We start from the raw sequence: 20,151 nt of genomic DNA, 5'->3' as shown, positions 1-20,151 counted from the left end.
CTGGGCTGCAAGCATGCACTGATGCATTGTGTTAAGCCTTTCATCCACTAGAACCCCCAAGTCTCTCTCCACAGTGCTGCTCTCAACGAGTTCTTCTCCCAGTCTGTACTCATGTCTGGGATTGCCCTGTCCAAGGTGCAGCAGCTTGCACTTGGACTTGTTGAACTTCATTAGGTTCACATGGGCCCAATTCTCTAGCTTGTCCAGGTCCCTTTGGATGGCATCTCTTCCTTCTTTGGTATCAGCTGCACCACTCAGCTTGGTGTCATCTGCAAACTTGGTGAGGGTGATCTCAGTTCCATCGTCTATGTAATTTTTGAAAATATCGAAAAGCATCAGTCCCAGGACAGATCCCTGAGGGTCATTGCTCCTCACCGGCCTCCACTTGGACATTGAGCCATTGACCACCATTCTCTAGGTGCAATCATTGAGCCAATTCCTTATCCACTGAATGGTCTGCCCTTCAAATCCATACCTTTCCAATTTAGAGATTAGGATGTCATGTGGGACCATGCCAAAAGCCTTACAGAAGGCCAAGTAGGTGACATTGGTCAGACTTCACTTGTCGACTAATGCAGTTACTCCATCACAGAAGGCCACCAGATTGCTCAGGCATGATTTACCGTTGGTGAAGCCACGCTGGCTGTCTCAGTTCACCTCCTTGTCTTGCATGTGCCTTAACTTTGTCTCCAGGAGGATCCATTCCATGGTCTTCCCAGACGCAGAGGTGAGTCTGTAGATACCTGGTTCCACCTTTCTACCCTTTTTAAAAATGTGGGTGATGTTTCCCTTTTTCCAGTCACCAGGGACTTCACCTGACTGCCATGATGTTTCAAATATGATGGAGAGTGGCTTGGTGACTACATCAGCTAATTTCTTCAAGACCCTGGGATGCATGTCATCAGGCCCCATACACCTGCAGTTGTTAAGTTGCATCAGGCAGTTCTGAACTTGTTCTTTACTTACAGTGGGAGGGACTCTGCTCCCCCAGTCCCTGCCTAGAGGGTTGAGGGACACAAGAAATGTGGGAAGCCTGACCACCAGTGAAGACTGAAACAAAGAAGTTGTTCAGTACCTCAGCCTTCTCCACATCTGTCTTCATTTGTCAGAGGTGGTACACTCTCCTTAGTCTTTCTTTTGAGGCCAATGTATCTGTGGAACCCCTTCTTGTTATTCTTTGCATCCCTCACCAAATTTCGTTCTGTCAGTGCCTTGGCTTTCTTGATCCCATCCCTGCATATCTGGACAGTGTCTCTGTACTCTTCCCAGGGCACATGGCCCTGTTTCCACTGTCTGTGCATTTCCTTCTTTTGCCTAAGTTTTATCAGCTGATCCTTGTTCAGCCATGCTGGTTTTCTACCTTCCCTGGTTGATTTATTACATATGGGGATAGAGAGCTCTTGCACTGTAAGATAAATATTCATAGAGTTGCCAGCTCTGATGGGATCCTCTGTCCCTAAGGACAGTGTCCCGTGGGATCTCATCCACTAATTGTTTGAACAGCTGGAAGTTGGCTCCTCTGAAGTTCAGGGTCCTGAATTTGCTCTTAGCCAGGCCCATACCCCTCGAGATCACAAACTCAAACAGAGCATGGTCACTGCAACTCAGGCTTTCTCCAGTCTTAACCTCTTTAATGAGCTCTTCTGCATTGGTGAGCACCAGGTCCAGTAACACTTCTCTGGTTGGTTTGTCTAAAACCAGGACGAGGAAATTGTCCTCAACGCATTCCAGGAATCTCCTAGATTGCTTACTACCTGCTGTGTAGCTTTCCCAGCAAACATCCGGATGGCTGAAATCCCCCAAGAGGATGAGAGCATGTGAGCATGATGCTTCTTGTAGCTGGAGCAAGAAGGTCTCATTGCGTTGTCTTACAGCGTCTATCAAGAAATAGTGCCACATCCAGAGTGGATTTCCAGAACAATACCCTGGAACTGTTAGCTGGCCCTCAGTTAAAGCCACACCAGGAATTGTGCTAACAGCAGTCTAGATGTCAAGTTCTGGTTCTCTCTGTTGTTAATTAATTAAGCACTATTTGTGCTTATCCCTTCTCTTAGACCCAAAGCTAAGAGGTTGCAGGGAATTGCTCCCAGTATGGTACCAAGATATCAAGCCAGCAGCTCATCCATCCCTTGCAAACCTCTGGGCAGGAGTGTGAGGTGGCAGGAGGTGTGCAGTCTCAGGGCAGCAGCAAGCTTTCCTTGAGGGGAGGGTTGGCTTCTTTGCTCTTACCAGTGCTGAGATGCCATCATTTCAATCTTCCTGCTTACTGGACCTCTTTGAGGACATGGTTTGTTTGCTTTGGAGGGGGGCAGGTACTTCCCATTAAGTTGCTTTTCTTTCCATCAGACTGTTTTTTCCCTTGGAGGCCCTGTGAGCAGGAAGTCTGGCCGCTGGCTGGCAGCTCTCAGGCTGTCACAACGGCTGAGAGACAGTGGGTGGGGAGCTAAAACAAGCAGCTGGGGGGCAGAGGAGTGTATCTTCTTAGTCTGTAACATGCCTAGGTCAGCAGAGCAAGAATTTGTATTTCCACTGGCTCCTACTATGGCTAGTTTGGGAACCAGGGCCTGGGCTGGCAGCTAAGATGTTCCTGCATGGTCTGTCACATTTTTTTTTTTTTGGAGGACACATTTGTGGATGCTTACCTATTGAAACAAAGTCCTAAAAATTAGAATTCTGTAAGAAGCTTTCCAGTAAGATACCCTATCCTAACCCACTGCTGCTATCACATGAAGTATTGTGAAGCAGAAGACTTCTCTCTTCTTTAGGGTTGCTGGAGCTTTTTTTGACGATGAATTTCCTGTTCCTTGTGCATGTTTGCATTTTGTTTGGCCCAGTCTTACCTACATCCTGCTTTCTCAGGTTGTCCTGTCTGGTTGTACTGGGTCTGGCTGGAATGTTAACTTTCCCGGCAGCAGCCCATACAGTGCTGTACTCTGTACTTGTAGCTGGAACAGCAGTGTTATCACACCAGTGTTGTGTCTGCTGCTGAGCAGCAGTGGCACAGTATTAGGCCTTTCTCTAACCCTCCTAGGGGGTGGGCAAAAGGTGAGGAGAGAAACATCACTAGGGCAGCTGGCCTAAACCAATCAAAGGGATATTCCATACCATGTGATGTCACACTCAGCAATAAAAGGTGGAAACAGGAAGAAGAGGGGAGGGGTGGGCTCTCGTTTGGAAGACGTCGGTCCTCCTCTTGAACACCGGCTGTGTGCGTTGAGGCCTTGCTTCAAGGACGCGGTCAATCATCGCTCATTTGTGGGAAGTAGAGAGTAATTTCTTTCCTCTGCACTTCCATATAGCCTTCATTTATTTTGTTTGTTTGTTTTCCTCCCTTCTTTTTATTTTCCTTTTTTCCCCTCCCTTTCCCCTTTCCCTTTTTATTTCCCCTTAGTTAAATTGTTTAGTTCATGGTAGTCTTTATTTAATTATCATAATTATTTCCCTTTAATTAAATTATCCTTATCTCAACCCGTGAGTTGTTCTTTGCTTTACTTCTCCCCCTCCTCATCTAAAGGAGGGGGAGTGAGAGAGCGGTTGTGGGGTTTAGCTGCCCAGTACGGTAAAACCACCACACTGGTACGTCATGGCTGTGTGCTGGGGTTTCTCCAAGCCTTTGCAGCAAGGGCTGCACCAAGTTCTACAGGAAAAAAACACAGGGTGGAATTCGAAAGTTGTATCTGAGAAAGCCTTTTCTGATAACTATGTGTTTGTAAGGGTCAGTGGTTACACACGTACCACGTGTGTGGAAGGACCTAGAGACTACACCCATTCACATACCAGACAGACCGTGAATACAACCACAGCAGGAAGAGATTTGTGTAAATGCAGGGATCACAGCAGGGATCAGAGCTAGGAGTTTTTAAAACCCTAGGCCCATGTCCACATAGTAGTTCTGTTGAGTCCTCCACTGAGACATTGTAGGAAAACAGACTGTGAAGCAGAAGGTATGACAACTAGCAGGGCTTCTTCCTAACCTAGTTGTCTCATCCAGATGGGGTCCAGCTCCCCAGCTCCAGCCACACAGAAGGAGGTAGCCATGTCCATCCAAACAGCTGTCTGTATGTCTTCTGGTCTTGTTCTGCCCAGCTACAGAGACAGGCTGATGGCTGCAAGAGGATGTTTGTGACCAGGTTGCCCAACTGCGAGAGCAGTGGGGTTTTGAGGACAGGAGTTTAGGGCATTCTGTTGCCCTCTTTGTTGGCAGCCCGTGGCCCAACTGTGCATGGCAGAAGAAGCCACCTCATAAAATCACAGAATCATTTAGGTTGGAAAAGACCTCTGAGATCATCAAATCCAACCGTTAACCTGTCAGTGCCAAGTCTACCACTAAACCATGTCCCTAAGCATCCATATCTACACCTCACTGTGTGTCATCTGACACCTCATGACCGGCTCAGCTTTCTTTGTGTTTCTCTGTCTCAGCACTTCCTCACTGCTGGTTCAGTCTCTGATCAGACACTGCACTTGGGAGCAGGGGGAATCTGATCCCTGACAAGCATCACATCTGGATGGCACAGGACCCACCCAGCTGCATGCTGTGCTGAAATTAACTCCACGAGTTTTCTGACGCGAGTGGATGTAATCCTTCTGAGTTTCTTAAATATGAAGTTCCCAGCACGAGCACCTCTGGTATCCCCATCAGATATATCTGAGCAGCCAAAGCACTTCAGTACGCACAAAGCACTGCAGAAATGTATTCTAGCCCGGCAGGCGCCTGCAGAGCCCGGGCAACGCTGGCCTGAGGAGGGCTGGGAAGGGCTGCTGGCCGAACGCAGCCAGCCTCGCAGGGCAGAGGAAACGGGAAAAAAAAAACGGAGAGTAAGCCCCGCCGGGGCGCAGGACGGGGCGGCGGGAACGAGAGTCGCCCGGGGCGGAGCGGCGGCGGGACAGGGGCAGGCCCGGCCCCGCTCCGCCCCGCCGCCGGCCGGCAGAGGCTGGGCGGCTGCGGCGGGATGGGGCCGCCCGAGGAGGTGCGGGCGCAGCTGGCGCGGGCCGGGCAGGGCCACCTGCTGCGCTTCTGGGCCCAGCTGGGCCCGGCGCAGCGCGGGGCGCTGCTGGCGGCGCTTCCGCCCGGCTTGGGCGAGCACTGTCGGCTCGCGGCGGCCTCCGCCCGCCAGCCGGGGCCGCTGGAAGTCCTGGACGGCCGGATGGAGCCGCTGCCCGCCGAGCTGCTGGGCGGCGCCCGCCGCAGCGGCCCCGCCGCGCTGGAGCGCTGGGAGGCGGAAGGTGAGCGGCGCGGGGCGGGGTCGCTGCCCCCTCGCCTCACCCCGAGCGCGGGGCTGGGCCCTCGCCCCGGCGGGACCCCTGCCGCCAGCCCGGCCCCGCAGGCCCCCGCCCTTTGCTGAGGGGACTCGGCCCGGAGGCGCCTCCCGCTGCCGCGGGCCGGGCAGTGCGGCCCTCGGGGCAGCGCTGCGGCCGCCGCGATGCTGGCGGGAGGCTGGGGCGCAGCACGGGGGAGGCCGGCAGAGCGTTCTGCGGCTGCAGAGCCTGGAGTGACTGCAGTGAGCTGCTTGCTCGTCCCCGTGGAAAAACGTTCTCTCTGAAACCTCTACTTTTTCATTAGTCTGTGGAGTCCACAGATGCTGCTGAGGCTGGCAGGAAGCAAAGGTGTTTGAGGTCGGCTGTTTGGGGTGTCATCAGATTCATGAGCACACCACTTGCACAACTGAAGGCCAAAAATAGAGAGGGTTTTATCTTAAAACCAGAATGTGGTGTGGTGCCTGTGAAAATCTCCCAAACTGACTGGATCTAGCCGTGGGCTGTCACACTCCTTGTGTGAGGCTGGCTTGTCTTCCTGGTAATGTCAGGAAGGGCTGCATAACATGGCATGTTTGGGAGGGCAGCTGCCTCCCTGTAGCACCCTGGAAATGGCTGATGGAGAGCTTAGGACTGTTGCCAGTGGGATCCCCAGGGCAGAGAGCAGTGTCCTGCAGCATCGTGGTTGGGGTGACATCTGGCAGCCTGGATGATGGCACTGCATTTTGTACCAGCCGGTTGTTGCCATGGTGTGTGGTGTCAGCAGCAGGGGGAAGAAGAGTGGCAGCCAAGCATGATGTCGGGGCAGGTAGGACAATGACCTCCATGACAGTGTGGGGACTCTGGTTTGGAGTTGAGACTATACCTTGTTGGACCCAGCCCTGAACACAGGCAGTCAGATCCCTGGCAAAAGCTGTTGAGGCATCTGGGGCCTGCATGTTTAACTTTAATTTCTAGCTGTTCAACACAGCAGCAGTGGCTGGAGAGCCATGTGGTGGGCAAGACATGGAATAGCACTGCGTCTCGTAGGAAGACGTGAAGTCCCTGGAGATAGGTGGGAGCAGAGTCTGTGTTGCTGCTTAATTGGGAAGTTGCACCCAGGCATGCGTGTGGTCTCATGGTCATCTTGCTGGCATGAAGTTGGTCTTGTGTTACAGCAGAGGCTGGGGCAGAGTGATCTTTAAACTGCATCACTGTAGTACAGGAAGGAGATGAGATCTGAGCAGAGAAGTGGGTAGCAGTAGGGGAAGCCCAGGAAAGGAAAATATCTGGTCAGACAAGGCAGGTGGATGGGGAAACATGTTGGAAAAGTGCTCTCGGGGGGACAGCTCTGCTATCAAAGCATCCCCTGACTTCACGCGCGTGGCAGTTCCTGCATCATCCCTCCATGGCTGATGAGCCTGAGGCAGGTCTTCACCCGCACAGCAGACTTCACATGGATGGCTAGGCTGATCCAGCTGGCCCGTGTGCATACCCAGTGAGCTGTTGGGGACTGCATATGGTGTCAAACCACCTTCCTCATTTTTTGGAGCCTGGTAGATACTGGCAGCTTTCCTTGGTCACCTTGTGAGTGTTTGAAAGGTGGGGTTGATGGGAGAGGTGGTATCTAGACCTAGGCTGTGTGGAGTGGGGTGCTGTGCTCCCCAGTTCCCATCATATGTGTATTACACAGATACACTGTGCTTTCTATCAAAGTGTGCGCTCTATTCTGTTTCTTTTCAAAGGTACAGTGGCCTCTCTCTGCTTCTTTATAAAATAAAACAACACTGTTAAATAAGTAAATATATACAAAATTGAAAGAAAGCAAAAGAAAAAACAACTGTGGCCAGAGTAAAATCCTAAAGTGTGGCAAATGTCTCCACAGTCTTGACCTAGACCTGCCAGTAAAGAGTTGAGGATGTGTGGGCAGAGGAGTAAAAATTTCCAAACAAAATCAAAACAGCAAGCATAGAAGTGACACAATTATAGAACAGAAGAGCTTTTCAGATGTGTCAGACTTCACAGATGGGGCTGAGTGGTGAAGGAGGGAGCATGAAGAAATGTCTGTCAGGGCATTTTTGCTGAAGATGTTCAGGGTGGCTTCTCCGCTTGTAGGTAGAGGATCATGGCCAGCCTGCCACTTGCTCTGGTCCTTGAACAGATTAACATTGGTGACATGGGACATGTGTGCCTGGTCCTGTCTCGTGGTGGTGAGGCTGTGGTGGCCTGCTGGCCTGAGCAGCTGGGTGTCTGGTTTAATGCAATGTGAGCATCATCCCTGCACTGCTGGAGTCTTGGCTGGTCTGGGTTCATCACCTTCCACAATGGCTTTCAGCAAACTTGTACAGCAAACTGGGGCTAGGCCTAACCACAGCCCATTGTCTAGGGCTAGTTTCTGGTTAGTGAAGAGGTAGGTTCTCATGACAGTGGAGGCAAGTATTTGTGTCCAATCAGGCTTTCCAGCAACGTTGCTCACATCTCCCACCAAGCCTTTCTACTGACTCCAGTAAGGCTTTTGACACCGTTTCCCACAACGTTCTCAAGAAACTGGCTGCTTGTGGCTTGGACTGGTGTACGCTTCGTTGGGTTAAAAACTGGCTGGATAGCCGGGCCCAAAGAGTCGTGGTGAATGGAGTCAAATCCAGCTGGAGGCCGGTCACTAGTGGCGTTCCCCAGGGCTCGGTGCTGGGGCCGGTCCTCTTTAATATCTTTATCGATGATCTGGATGAGGGGATCGAGTGCACCCTCAGTAAGTTTGCAGATGACACCAAGTTAGGTGCGTGTGTCGATCTGCTTGAGGGTAGGAAGGCTCTGCAGGAGGATCTGGATGGGCTGCACCGATGGGCTGAGGTCAACTGCATGAAGTTCAACAAGGCCAAGTGCCGGGTCCTGCACCTGGGGCGCAATAACCCCAAGCAGGCTGGGAGATGAGTGGTTGGAGAGCTGCCAGGCAGAGAAGGACCTGGGAGTGATGGTGGATAGTCGGCTGAATATGAGCCAGCAGTGTGCTCAGGTGGCCAAGAAGGCCAACGGCATCCTGGCTTGCATAAGAAGCAGTGTGACCAGCAGGGCTAGGGAGGTGATTGTCCCCCTGTACTTGGCTCTGGTGAGGCCGCACCTCGAGTACTGTGTTCAGTTTTGGGCCCCTCGCTACAAGAAGGACATGGAAGTGCTCGAGCGAGTCCAGAGAAGGGCGATGAAGCTGGTCTGGAGAACAAGTCCTACGAGGAGCATCTGAGGGAGCTGGATTTGTTCAGCCTGGAGAAGAGGAGGCTCAGGGGTGACCTTATCACTCTTTACGATACATTAAAGGAGGCTATAGTGAGGTGGGGGTTGGTCTGTTCTCCCACGCGCCTGGTGAGAGGACAAGGGGGAACAGGCTAAAGTTGCACCAGGGGAGCTTTAGGTTGGATGTTAGGAAGAACTTCTTTACCGAGAGGGTTGTGAGGCATTGGAATGGGCTGCCCAGGGAAGTGGTGGAGTCACCATCCCTGGAGGTCTTTAAGAGATGTTTAGATGTAGAGCTTAGTTACATGGTTTAGTGGAGGACTTGTTAGTGTTAGGTCAGAATTTGGACTGGGTGATCTTGGAGGTCTCTTCCAACCTAGAAATTCTGTGATTCTGTGATACTGCGTAGAGCTTCAATGAGCTGAGCAGAGTGGGAACAGCCACCCAGGAATGCCTGGTTGGAGTTGGGAGTGGAGCTGCTAGGGTGGTGCTTGCTGCCTCAGGCTTGAGGATGTTGCTTTGAGGAGGAAATGCATGAATTTTAGGGTCAGATGATCTAGGTTAGGGCTGTACAGTTAAACAACTTTAGTAAACTGGACAGCTAGGTCCTTTGTCTTCAGCTGCAAGTCAGAGAGGTGCTGGTATGTCTGACTCGTGCCACGGTCAGCAGTAAACAAGTGTAGTGGGTTTACTTGGCAAGGTTTTGGTAGCAGGGAGCCATAGGGGTGGTTTCTGTGAGAAAGATCTAGAAGCCGCCGCATGTTTGGGAAGGGCCCCATTGTTTTCCAGATCTGAGCCAATAAGCGATGTTGTTTTGCGCCTCTGTGAGAGCGTATTTAAGACAGGGAAAAAAAAAACGCTGCACCACACAGCAGCTGGGAGAGTGAAAGCAGTGAGGAACAGCCTTGCAGGCACCAAGGTCAGTGTAGAAGGAGGGGGAGAGGTGCTCCAGGCGCCGGAGCAGAAGTCCCCTGCGGCCTGTGGTAAGGACCATGGTGAAGCAGGATGTCCCCCTGCAGCCCATGGAGCACCACGGTGGAGCAGGGTTCCACGCTGCAGCCCATGGAGGAGACCACAGTGGAGCAGGTGGACCTGCACCGACGGAGGCTGCCGCCTGTGGAAGACCCCTGCCGGAGCAGATTCCAGGCCGGACCTGTAGCCCGTGGAGAGGAGCCCACGCAGGAGTAGGTGACCTGGCAGGAGCTGCTGCCCGTGGGGGAGCCAGGTTGGAGCAGTTTTCTCCTGAGGGATGGACCCCGTGGTATGGACCCATATCTGGAGCAGTTCTGGAAGAGCTGCTGCCTGTGGGAAGCCCACGCCGGATCAGTTCAGGAAGGACTGCATCCTGTGGGTGGGACCCCACAGCACAGGGGACGAGAGTGACCAAGAAGGAGCGGCAGAGAAGAAGCGCTGTAGACTGACCATAACCCCCATTCCCCCGTTCCCCTGCGCCGCTTGGGGGGAGGAGGTGGAAGAGGGTGGATGGGGGGGGAGGTGCTTTTGGTTTCTTTCCTTTGTTTCTCACTTCTCTAGCTTGTTAGTAATGAGCAATAAATCTTACTATCTATCTTCTTATGCTGAGTCTGTTCTGCCCGTTACAATAATTATTGCATTATTTTCTCGTCCTTATCTCAATCCTTGAGCCCTTTTCACATATTTTCTCCCCATTCCTCTTTGAGGAGGGGTAGTGAGAGAGCGGCTGTGGTGGAGCTCGGCTGCCCAATCGAGCGGAACCACAACAAGGCAAACTCTGTGAGATTGACCTTGCTTCCTGTAAGCAGTTCTTGCCAGAGCAAGAATTCAGAAGGCCCTCTGTGACGGGGACAATGCAAACGTCACTTGACCCTGAAATCCAGATTGCCCTGATCCCCATTTTGTGTAGAGACCACTTCTGATTTCTACCAGGAGAGGGGGATGCAGTTCTTAAATTTCACTTTACTTTGTTTTTATGATCCAGTTTAATGCTACAGGTGAGAATCAGCCCTCAGTTTTATTCTCTGGGAGTGAGACTTTGTAGTGCTGAACCCCAGCAGCATTGCAACTGAGACTGGTGTGCAGAAGTTACCTCTCCCCAGGGAGCACTGATGACCCCCAATTCAGTGTTCCCTGGGGGAGCTAGTGGTATGGCACAGGATTTCCTGGGTTTGTGCATCCCTGGGAGGACTCAGACTCCAAAGGGTTTTTTCTTTAAAGTGAACTGCTCCTGGTGTTGAGCTGGGACATGAGCAGAACATACTCTGGTTCTGATCAGGCCCTCTTGCATGCCTTTCTAGACATCTCAGCTTGTTGCTGGATCTCCCAGAGGTTGCGTGTCTGTGATGTTACCATTTGCTTCAGGGGATTGCTATCACCCCTAAACTGAGCTCATCTGTGCTTTGTGAACGGGCATCTGAATCCCCAGAAGCTCCCATGTGCAGCAAGCTTGTCATCTTCAAATAAAGACTGAACAGCTGAAATTAATTTCTTGTCCTTTCCCCTTCCCACTTCTGTGATTAAAAAGTTTGTTAAAAGAGCCAAGCAACTCAGAAGTTATTCTTGGGAACATACAAGATATTTTTAAACTGTTTAAAAAAAAAAAAAAAAAAAGAAAAAAGGATCTGTTACTATCTCTGAGATGATAAAACTTAGCTCAGACAGACTTGCTTCCTGGATCTTAAACACAAACATGAAGTTTGTTCTAGGCAGCCTTATGGATGATGATACAAGTCAAGTACAGACACTTTTAGATTCAGTAAATGTTTTATTAATAAAATTCTGGTCTAGGGCATGGGCCACAGTATAGCTGCCATTTCATGAGGCTCTGATGAGCTGCTCTGGTTTTCTGACTACTCTGTAGATTTTTTTTTTCCTGATTTATTCTTTTCTTGCTGACTGTTGTTATAATCAGGCTGATGCATCTGTTCAGCAGGAGAATTCAATCTGTTCTTGCAAGATCAATCTGTTCTTCCTGCAAAATCTATTTTTGTTTTTGCTTTATATGCAAACTATGACTTACTGCAGATATCTGTCAGCCAGCGCATCTTCCTTTTTTTTTTTGTTTGGTTCAGGTTCTGGTATTTCATGTGCTGCAGAAGATAAGCTGGACTTACTATTTATTTTTTTTAAGTGTGATAAATATTTCCCTTTCCTGCAGGAATATGCAGCAAGATATGTCAGTTACTACGTTTTTGTTGTTGTTATTGTTATGAATGCTAGTATTTTTGCAGCTAGGTAGTGAGAGCAGAAGTACTTACTAAACTTTTGGGGGATATTTATTTTTGTGGCAACCTAAAATCGGGAACTTGAAAAACTCTCCAGTAGTTATAGGGTTGCACTATAAATACTGTGAATGCCATAAATGATGGGAAGATCTGTCCCATCCTGACATGCTTGCCATCAGGGAGGGCTGTTCATACAGCCCTAGAAGCTGTTGGACCTCTTCTAGGAGTACAGTGACCCTGCTTCTGCTGGAAAGGAGGGCAGAATTTCTCATGGCAGTGGTAGGAGCAGTGATGGTTTCAGCAAGTCCTACAGTGTGCCTACCTGCTAGGAGTCCTGGGTTATCTGCCTAGTCAGTCTACTGGACTCTGGGAAGTTAAAAAGAAAATGGAACTGTTGATTTTATTAGTGGTATTGCTTTGGAATGGGGTTCATCCTGTTTAGGTCTGAGTTTCAGAGTTTTGCCTGCATTCCATGCAGCGAGGCCACACTGGGGAGGTCAGTGCGAGAGGCTCAATAACCATTAGGCAGTTTCCGTCCTCTAGTCACTGTGTGGAAAACTATGAAATGCATCTTATCTGAGGCATCTTGATTTAAGTGAAGTGGTGCACTGTTACCTTTGAGTCATGGCCAGGGATTGCAGCTACTGCTGATGGATGTTGCTTGACAAAATGGGCCCTCATGGGGGCCCATTAACAGTGTTAATGCTAGGCTTCGTATGAAAGATGCCCGCTGTTTGCAGTCTGTTACTATGCTTAAACCTATCATTTGAGACAAGTGGCACTTAGGAGGAGGTGATGTGGCCTTTTTGTGTCAGGACCAGAGTGTGCATGTGTATGCATGAGCTTGATAGATGCTGTTACAGGAGCAGGTAATGCTGCAAGGAAGCTGGGTAAGTGATGGATGTTGATTAGTGGATGAATTGGATGTGTTGCTTTGGAGTTCAACTCAGACCATCAAGTGCTGATTTCAGTCTTCAGGCAGCTTTGTTTTAAATCAGTGTGAAATACTTCAGCTCAGCCAACTTCAGTTCTGAATTATTTAGGGATTTTAAAATTATTTTATTATCCTTTTGAAACAAAACTGGTTCAGAAGTGTCTCATGGGAACTTTTTTAGATTATACTTTCCCCTGTAAGTTTTTCCCTCATGTATTTTTTTTTTCCTCCACTGGAAACTTCTGTGAAGTTCAGTGGAAGGAGCCAGATACCAGGCACTTCAGGGCTGTCCTGCTCACGTATATGAGGCCAAATGGGGAAGTTCCATCTGCACTAGCCCTGCAGTAACACAAGGCTTAGATAATCATAGAATCACAGAATGGTTCACCTTGGAAGGGAACTTAAAGACCATCTAGTTCCACCCCTCCTGCCATGAGCAGGAAGACCTCCCACTAGAGCAGGTTGTTCAAAGCCCCATCCAACCTGTCCTTGAGCGCTTCCAGGGATGGGGCACCCACAATTTCTCTGGGCAGCCTGTTCCAGTGCCTCACCACCCTCATGGCAAAGAATTTGTTCCTAACATCTAACCTAAACCTACCCTCTTTTAGTTTAAAGCTATTCCTTGTTCTACCTCTACACTCCCTGAAAGAAGAGTCCCTCCACAGCTTTTCTGTAGCCCCCTTTAGATACTGGAAGGCCTCTATAAGGTCTCCCTGGAGCCTTCTCTTCTCCAGGCTGAACCCCCAACTCCCTCAGCCCGTCTTCACAGGAGAGGTGCTCCAGCCCCTTGATCATCCTTGTGGCCCTCCTCTGGATTCCAACAGGTCCATCTCCTTCTTGTGCTGGGGACCCCAGGGCTGAACACGGTGCTCCAGGTGGAGTCTCACGAGAGCAGAGTGGAGGGCGAGAATCCCCTCCCGCACCCTGCTGGCCATGCTTCTTTTGATGCAGCCCAGGATGCAGTTGGCTTTCTGGGTCGCAACCACACATTCCGTTCGGAAATGAGGATATCATGTTGGACAGTGTCAGATAGTTTGCACAAGTCCACATAGACAACACCAGTTGCTCTTTCCTTTTCCTCCAGCTCTGTAACCCCATCGTAGAATGCCAACAGATTTGTCAGGCGTGATTTGCCCTTAGTGAAGCCATGTTGGCTGTCACCAATCACCTTATTTTCCATGTTCCTAATCATAATTTCCAGAAGGATCTGCTCCATGATCCTGCCTGGCATAGTGGTAAGAATGACTGGCCTGTAGTTCCCCAGGTCTTCCTTTTTTCAGTTTATAAAAGTGGGGGTTGTGTTTCCTCTTTTCCAGACCATGGGAACACTGGACTGCCTCAACTTCTCAAATATGATGGATAGTGCCTTACCAGGTTCATCTGCCAGTTCCCTCAGGACTCTTAGGTACATCTCATCAGATTCCATGGACTTGTGCACCTTTAGGTTCCTTAGCTGGTCTTGAACCTGATCATCTCCTACATTGGGCAGTTCTTAATTTTCTCAGCCCCTGCCTTTGTCTTCTGCAACTTGAGTGGTGTGGCTAGAGCACTTGTCAGTGAAGACTGAGACAAAAGAGTTGTGGAGTACCTCATTCTTCTCCATATCCTAGGTAACCAGTTCTCCCATTTCCTTCAGGAGAAGGCCCACATTTCCCTAGTCTTCCTTTTATCAACGATGTACCTGTTGAAGCCTTTCTGGTTGCCCTTGGCATCCTGGCCAGATCTAATTCTATCGGGGCTTTAGCTTTCCTAACCTGATCCTTGCCTACTTGGACTGTTTTTCAGTATTCCTCCCAGGCTACCTGTCCTTGCTTTCAGCTTCTGTAAGGATGAACACTAATGAATACTTGGATTTGGAGCATAGGGAAGAGGTTTCAAGGTTGGTCTGGTATGAACCTGCACCTGTCCAGTGACTCATAACTGACCTTCCAAACAAGTACAGTGGGGCACTGATGTGTCACAACTGGGGCTGCTATGAACAAGTCAGGTACTTGGTTGCATCCAGAGAAGCAAGTAGCTGGAGCCAACTGGGTGGTGATGTATATATTTCACCTTCTCCCTCTGCTAGGTTCAGTAGGATGTGCTCGCTGGGTGTACAGGCCCCTATAAAGGTCTTGTTCTGTTTTTCAGTGGCACTTTGTGGTCATGGGTGACTGTGGCATAGTGATGCCCTTTGCATTGCTAGATGTCTGGGCCCATGACCATCTGCTGTGGATTTTTAATGTGTCTGGGAATCATTGGAGAACGACTCATTCACAGTGGCTCTTGATTGTGGGAGTGATAGCAAGTCTGCTTTTGCCAGTGCTAATGGCTGTGTGATTTCCTTTGTTCAGATGCTGCTATTTGTCTTGTTTCATGAGAGGCTTATTGTTAGTGTGGAGAAGCCAAGATTAAATCTGTTTAGGGATAAATTGACCAGGGGAGAGGCTTTTCCTTGCATAGTGAATCAGATACTGTGCTGCCTGAACTTGGCAAGACTGTAAAGGTTGTTTTTCCTTTTCGTGAGATAAAGCAGGGGAGGGCAATAAGCAGAATGTGTGCAATTGGTAACACTCACTGCTTCATTTACAGCTGTGACTTTCCTCTCTGTTCCCTGCATCAGAAAAGGGGGTGGCTGCCACAACAGTGACTCATACTGAAGAGTTTAACTTTGGTTTCTAAACACAGTTGCTTTTCCTTTCTCTCCCCCATTGGTAACTTAGTCATTGCTGCTGACCCTTTAACAGGCATTTAATTGCTCACCATTCCATCCCTGCGAGTTGTTTTGTAGGTTTGCGTCATACAACAGCGGCTGTGTGAGGAATCTCTCATGCTGGGGCTTTTCCTCCAAGGCACACGAACAAGTAAAGATGATGGTGGGCCGGATTCTGGCAGACTTGTGAACACAAAGGCTGGCTGGGAGTTGAATACCAACAGTTAGCCAAGTGCTGAAGTGGCTGTCGGTTTGGGTGCATGTCTATATGGGGAGGTGAGCAGAGGGAGAAGGGAAGTGAGAGAGGGGACTAGGAGGAAAGAAGCTTTTCCGGAGGTTTTTGTTTCCCAGGGCTGTAGCACTGCACCAACCAAGGATTGTGTACAAAACTTCTCAATCCTCTTGCTGATGCTTCCCTTCTGCAGCTTGTCTTGTACTTGAATTTGCTGCTTCTCTTCTCCTTGAAGGACACCGTTAGCACAGGGCGCCAGTGGAGAGGCAGCCACCACCCTGGAAGCATTGTCTTGCAGCCCCTTCTCTCAGGTCCTTCCCATGGCACTCCATGGTGCTGTGTGCTGGAGAGGGCCTCGCTGGGCCCACATGGAGACCTGTGTCTGTAAATGAACCAGACATTAGCCCTGTGTCCTGGCTGCAACGAGAATCGGTGTTGCAGGTTGGAACCTGCAACCAAGGACTCAGCAGCAACTGGTGTGCCAAGGACTCTAGCAAATAGTAGTGGCATAACTTATACTTTAGACCCCCACACCAGTGCTTTGTTAAGCCTTTTGCAGTAGGAAGTTCTGTAATAGAACCGTTGTTTGTGGTTTGTTGCATAAAGTTAAGTTTATTTTAATTTCATCAGAGTTACAAAACTGAAACTTTGGAGCTTTGCTGTAGTAGAGCTAGTAGAGCTAAGTGTCTCACCATACAGCTCATCCAGTGCAGTCATCTGTGCCTTTTTAATTTTAAGTTTAAACCCATTTGAGCTTTCTCATCTACTCGGGAACCTCCTGAAAGTTTGAAATTCCAAGTCCAAGACCCTCAGTGCTGGTTTCCTTCGAGAAAGCTTTTCTAATCTTACCTGGAACATGAGGTTGGGCTGCCTTTAGAGGTCCCTTCCAACCAACGTTTTGTGATCCTGTGAATTCAAAGCCCTGTCCTTCAGCAAAGCAATGGCAGTGCTGTGTAACTGGCTCCCTTCATTGTGCCTAACTAGGCATTATGAGCATTTTGGGAAACAGTATACATGTATTTAGGCAGAAACATGGTGTTCCTGATGTAGTCTGACTGAAACCTGTAAGCATGGGGAAATCAACAGTATTATTACAATTATTTAAAGGTGAGCATAAAAACAACCCTAGTTTCCTTCTAATTTGGTATTTTTAGTCCCTGTGTCTATCAGTCCAAATCAGGAATCTTTTAGTTCCTGCTGAAGTTAAAATGTGAGTGTTTGTCTTCTTCTTGGAGGTTGTGGTGAAGCATGGGCTCCTGTACTGTGGGGGGCATTGGCAGGCTCAGCAACGTGCAGGATACTTCTTGAGTTAGGTTGCAAAAGGCTGTGATTGCTACTGTACAGCAGAAGAGCTGTAGCTTTTGACCTGGGCAGTCCAAGAGCTCACTGTATGCCAGAGGAATGTGAAGTGTCCCCTAAGGAAAATACTTTGTTGGATTTGAGCCTAGTGGTTACTGTGATGATGGTTTGAGAAAAAGCAGGGAACAAAGTCTGTGAATGAGCTGTATGATTGTGCCCCAAAGTCTGGACATTTCTGGCTTGTCAGGAGAAATGATATGGTTTTTAATTAGATTGTGGGAGTTGTGGCTTCTGCAAAATTTGCTGTGTTACTATTAGTCACTGCAGGCAAACAGAAGCTGGAACACAAGTACAGGTAGTCGATTGAGGTAGCTTCCAGAAATCTTCATGCTTTACTGAAGATGATGAAACTGTTTCTTTGGGATGTAGAAATGTTGGTGTTGAAGGACCCCCTTACTTTGAACAGAACCACACCCAGCCCTAGGTGAGGTTAGCTATCTTTAACTCTTGAGAACCTCAAGGGATGGATGTCCCCCACCTCTTTGGATATCTTTTCCAGTGCTGCACCACTTTCAAGTAATTAATTTATATTCTAATGGCCAATATGAACATCCTAAGCTGCAATTCACAGTTGTTTCTTATTGTTAAACCATCTGCTGCTTTAAATGAGGAAATGGATCTATCAGCGAGAGGTGAAATGATTTTTTTTTTTTAATGTTGCATGCAGCATTGTATTTCTCTCTGAACTGCCAGCAGTGGTCATTGAACTGTCAGCTTCTGGCTGTTGCCTGAGCTCTGTAGAAAGGCTCAGAAGAAGGGCACAGAATGTTGACTGTCTTTGTGATTATTATGTTTCCTTTGGCTTCTTTCTCCTGTTCAGGTTTGCATCAGATCTCACAGAACAAAGTGGCAGTGCTGCTCCTGGCTGGAGGACAGGGAACACGCCTGGGAGTGAGCTATCCCAAGGGCATGTACAATGTGGGATTGCCCAGTGGCAAGACATTATATCAGATCCAAGCAGAAAGAATCCGCAAAGTGGAGCAGCTTGCTGGCCAGAGGTACCACTGCAAGTGTGCCATCCCCTGGTAGGTGACCTGGAGCCACAGACCTACTGTACAGAGGTCTTTGCATGCTAGTCTTGCCTATATTGTCTTCTGGAAGTGCTGTTCTAGGTGCCTTGCAGTGACGTGTCAGGGGAGAATCTTTTTCTGCAGGGTGTGTGATCCCATCCAGAGGGATGTACAGGGATGGGAAATGACAGGCCTGTGTCTGCAGATCTGAGGAATTGAGCACTACCCTTGAAGTGTCTTTTCAAGTGCAGTCCCTGACAACATAATAAATAGCACTTTTCAGTGCCTGTTTCAGAATGTTTGTGAGAGATGTCATGTTTGTGCCATACTTTCTCAGATTCCTGTGTGGAGAGAGAGATCACACTGTGCTCACATTCCAAGACCTTCTATGTGTATCTTCAGCCACAGCATAAAACTCTTCCCTTCCACAATAGTAAATGCTTGCCATGCTCCATTTTTAGGCTACCTCGTGCTGTCATTGTTTATAGCTGTCTACCTTATCTGCTGGTTGCTACCAGCTTTCAAAAGTCTCCAAGCTCTGTGCAAGGTGCAGATTATCAATTCTCTATGGGATGTGGTGGTTAAGAGAGAGAGGAAGGCACTGCAGCATGGTTCTGGGAATATTTTTTGCTATGTGTTCATCCTTAGAATATAAAGAAATACCTTTATGAAATCACTGTTTGGTGTGAGGCAGGGTTTGGGAAGAACAAAAGAGCATGTATATCTCAGGTCTTCAGGATGGCACATTGTTTTACAAATCAGAGATTGAAAGTAATTGAAGTCTGGATTGTGTACTTCTTTCTGAAGCCATGTATACATAGCCTGAATTGCAAATGCATTCATCCCAGGTGCTGTTGGAAAGAAGGATTCAACATCTGCTGATAATGTTTACAGTTTATTTTCCTTGGGCTCAGGAGAGAGCTGGCTGCAACTGTACCCCAGAGGCCAGGCTCTGCTGTGCTGCAAAGATGTAAATCAGCGTGTATATGAGGTCTAAGCTGTCATGTGCAAACTATGGATACCCTAGTGTGCTTACAGAAGACCAGAAGACCCTATATACCTATTACATGTGTTGAGGAAGTGCTGCACAGGTCCATGGTGAAGATGGCTCTTAGCTTTTTGAGGGAAGTGCTTGTCCCACTCTGTGCTGGTGCAGCCTCACCCTGAGTACTATTTGTGGTTTTAGGCACCACAATAGAAGGACATAAAGCCATAACAGCATGTCCAAAAGAGGGCTACCAAGATGGTGAAGGGTTTAGAGGGCAAGACATATGAGGAGCGGCTGAAGTTATGTGGTTTGTTCAGCCTAGAGAAGAGAAGACTGAGGGGAGGCCTGATAGCAGCCTACAGCTTCCTCATGACAGGAGCAGAGGGGCAGACGTTGATATCATCTACATGGACTTGTGCAAAGTATTTGACACTGTGCCACATGTGTCATGCCTGACAAATCTGCTGGCCTTATATGATGGGGTTGCAGAGTTGGAAAGAGCAACTGGTGTTGTCTATGTGGACTTGTGCAAAGTATCTGACACTGTCTGACATGACATCCTCATCTCCAAACTGAAGAGATGTGGATTTGATGGGTGGATCACTTGTTGGGTAAGGAATTGGCTAGATGGTTGCACTTCAAGAGTTGAGGTCAATGGTTTGATATCCAAGCGGAAAACAGTTATAAGCAATGTTCCTTAGGGATCAGTACAGGGATTGGTGCTGTTTAACATCTTTGTTGGCGACATGGACAGTGAAATTGAGTGCACCGTCAGCAAGTTTGCTGATGACACCAAGCTGTGTGGTGTGGTCAGCGCTGGAGGGAAGGGATGCCATCCAGAGGGACCTACCTGGACAGACTTGAGAGGTGGGAGTGTGTGAACCTCAGGAAGTTCAACAAGACCTGCAAGGTCCTGCACCTGGGCTGGGGCAATCCCAAGCACTAATACAGGCTGGGTGGAGAATGGATTCAAAGCAGTACTGTGGAGAAGGACCTAGAGGTCCTGGTGGATGAGAAGCTCAACATACATGTAAGCTGGTAATGTGTGGTTGCGACCCAGAAAGCCAACTGCATCCTGGGCTGCATCAAAAGAAGCATGGCCAGCAGGGTGCGGGAGGGGATTCTCACCCTCCACTCTGCTCTCGTGAGACTCCACCTGGAGCACCGTGTTCAGCCCTGAGGCCCCCAGCACAAGAAGGAGATGGACCTGAGCCTGACAGAGTTCCAGAAACACTTGGACAGTGCTCTCAGACATATGGCTTCATTTTTGGGT

General features: G+C 49.0%; 1 protein-coding gene across 4 annotated transcripts in view; it reads left to right on the top strand.

Moving 5' to 3' along the window:
* The first annotated feature begins 4,901 nt into the window (after positions 1-4,901).
* The window catches only part of UAP1L1 (UDP-N-acetylglucosamine pyrophosphorylase 1 like 1), a 30,258-nt gene continuing 15,008 nt past the window's right edge, over positions 4,902-20,151 (top strand). The window contains exons 1-2 of one of the 4 annotated variants that reach the window (XM_068657117.1): positions 4,902-5,226; positions 17,701-17,905. In XM_068657117.1, the coding sequence (XP_068513218.1) occupies positions 4,953-5,226; positions 17,701-17,905 (479 nt within the window). In that variant the 5' untranslated portion in view covers positions 4,902-4,952. Of the gene's footprint in view, positions 5,227-5,324; positions 9,652-17,700; positions 17,906-20,151 lie in introns of those variants that run through there. The other 3 variants (XM_068657114.1, XM_068657115.1, XM_068657116.1) reach the window with 3 other exon arrangements.

The sequence above is a fragment of the Anas acuta genome, chromosome 20 (assembly GCF_963932015.1).
Source record: "Anas acuta chromosome 20, bAnaAcu1.1, whole genome shotgun sequence".
Classification (NCBI taxonomy): Eukaryota; Metazoa; Chordata; class Aves; order Anseriformes; family Anatidae; genus Anas; species Anas acuta.
The sequence above is the reverse complement of the archived record's forward strand: the minus strand, read 5'-3'. Positions and strand labels throughout refer to the sequence as shown.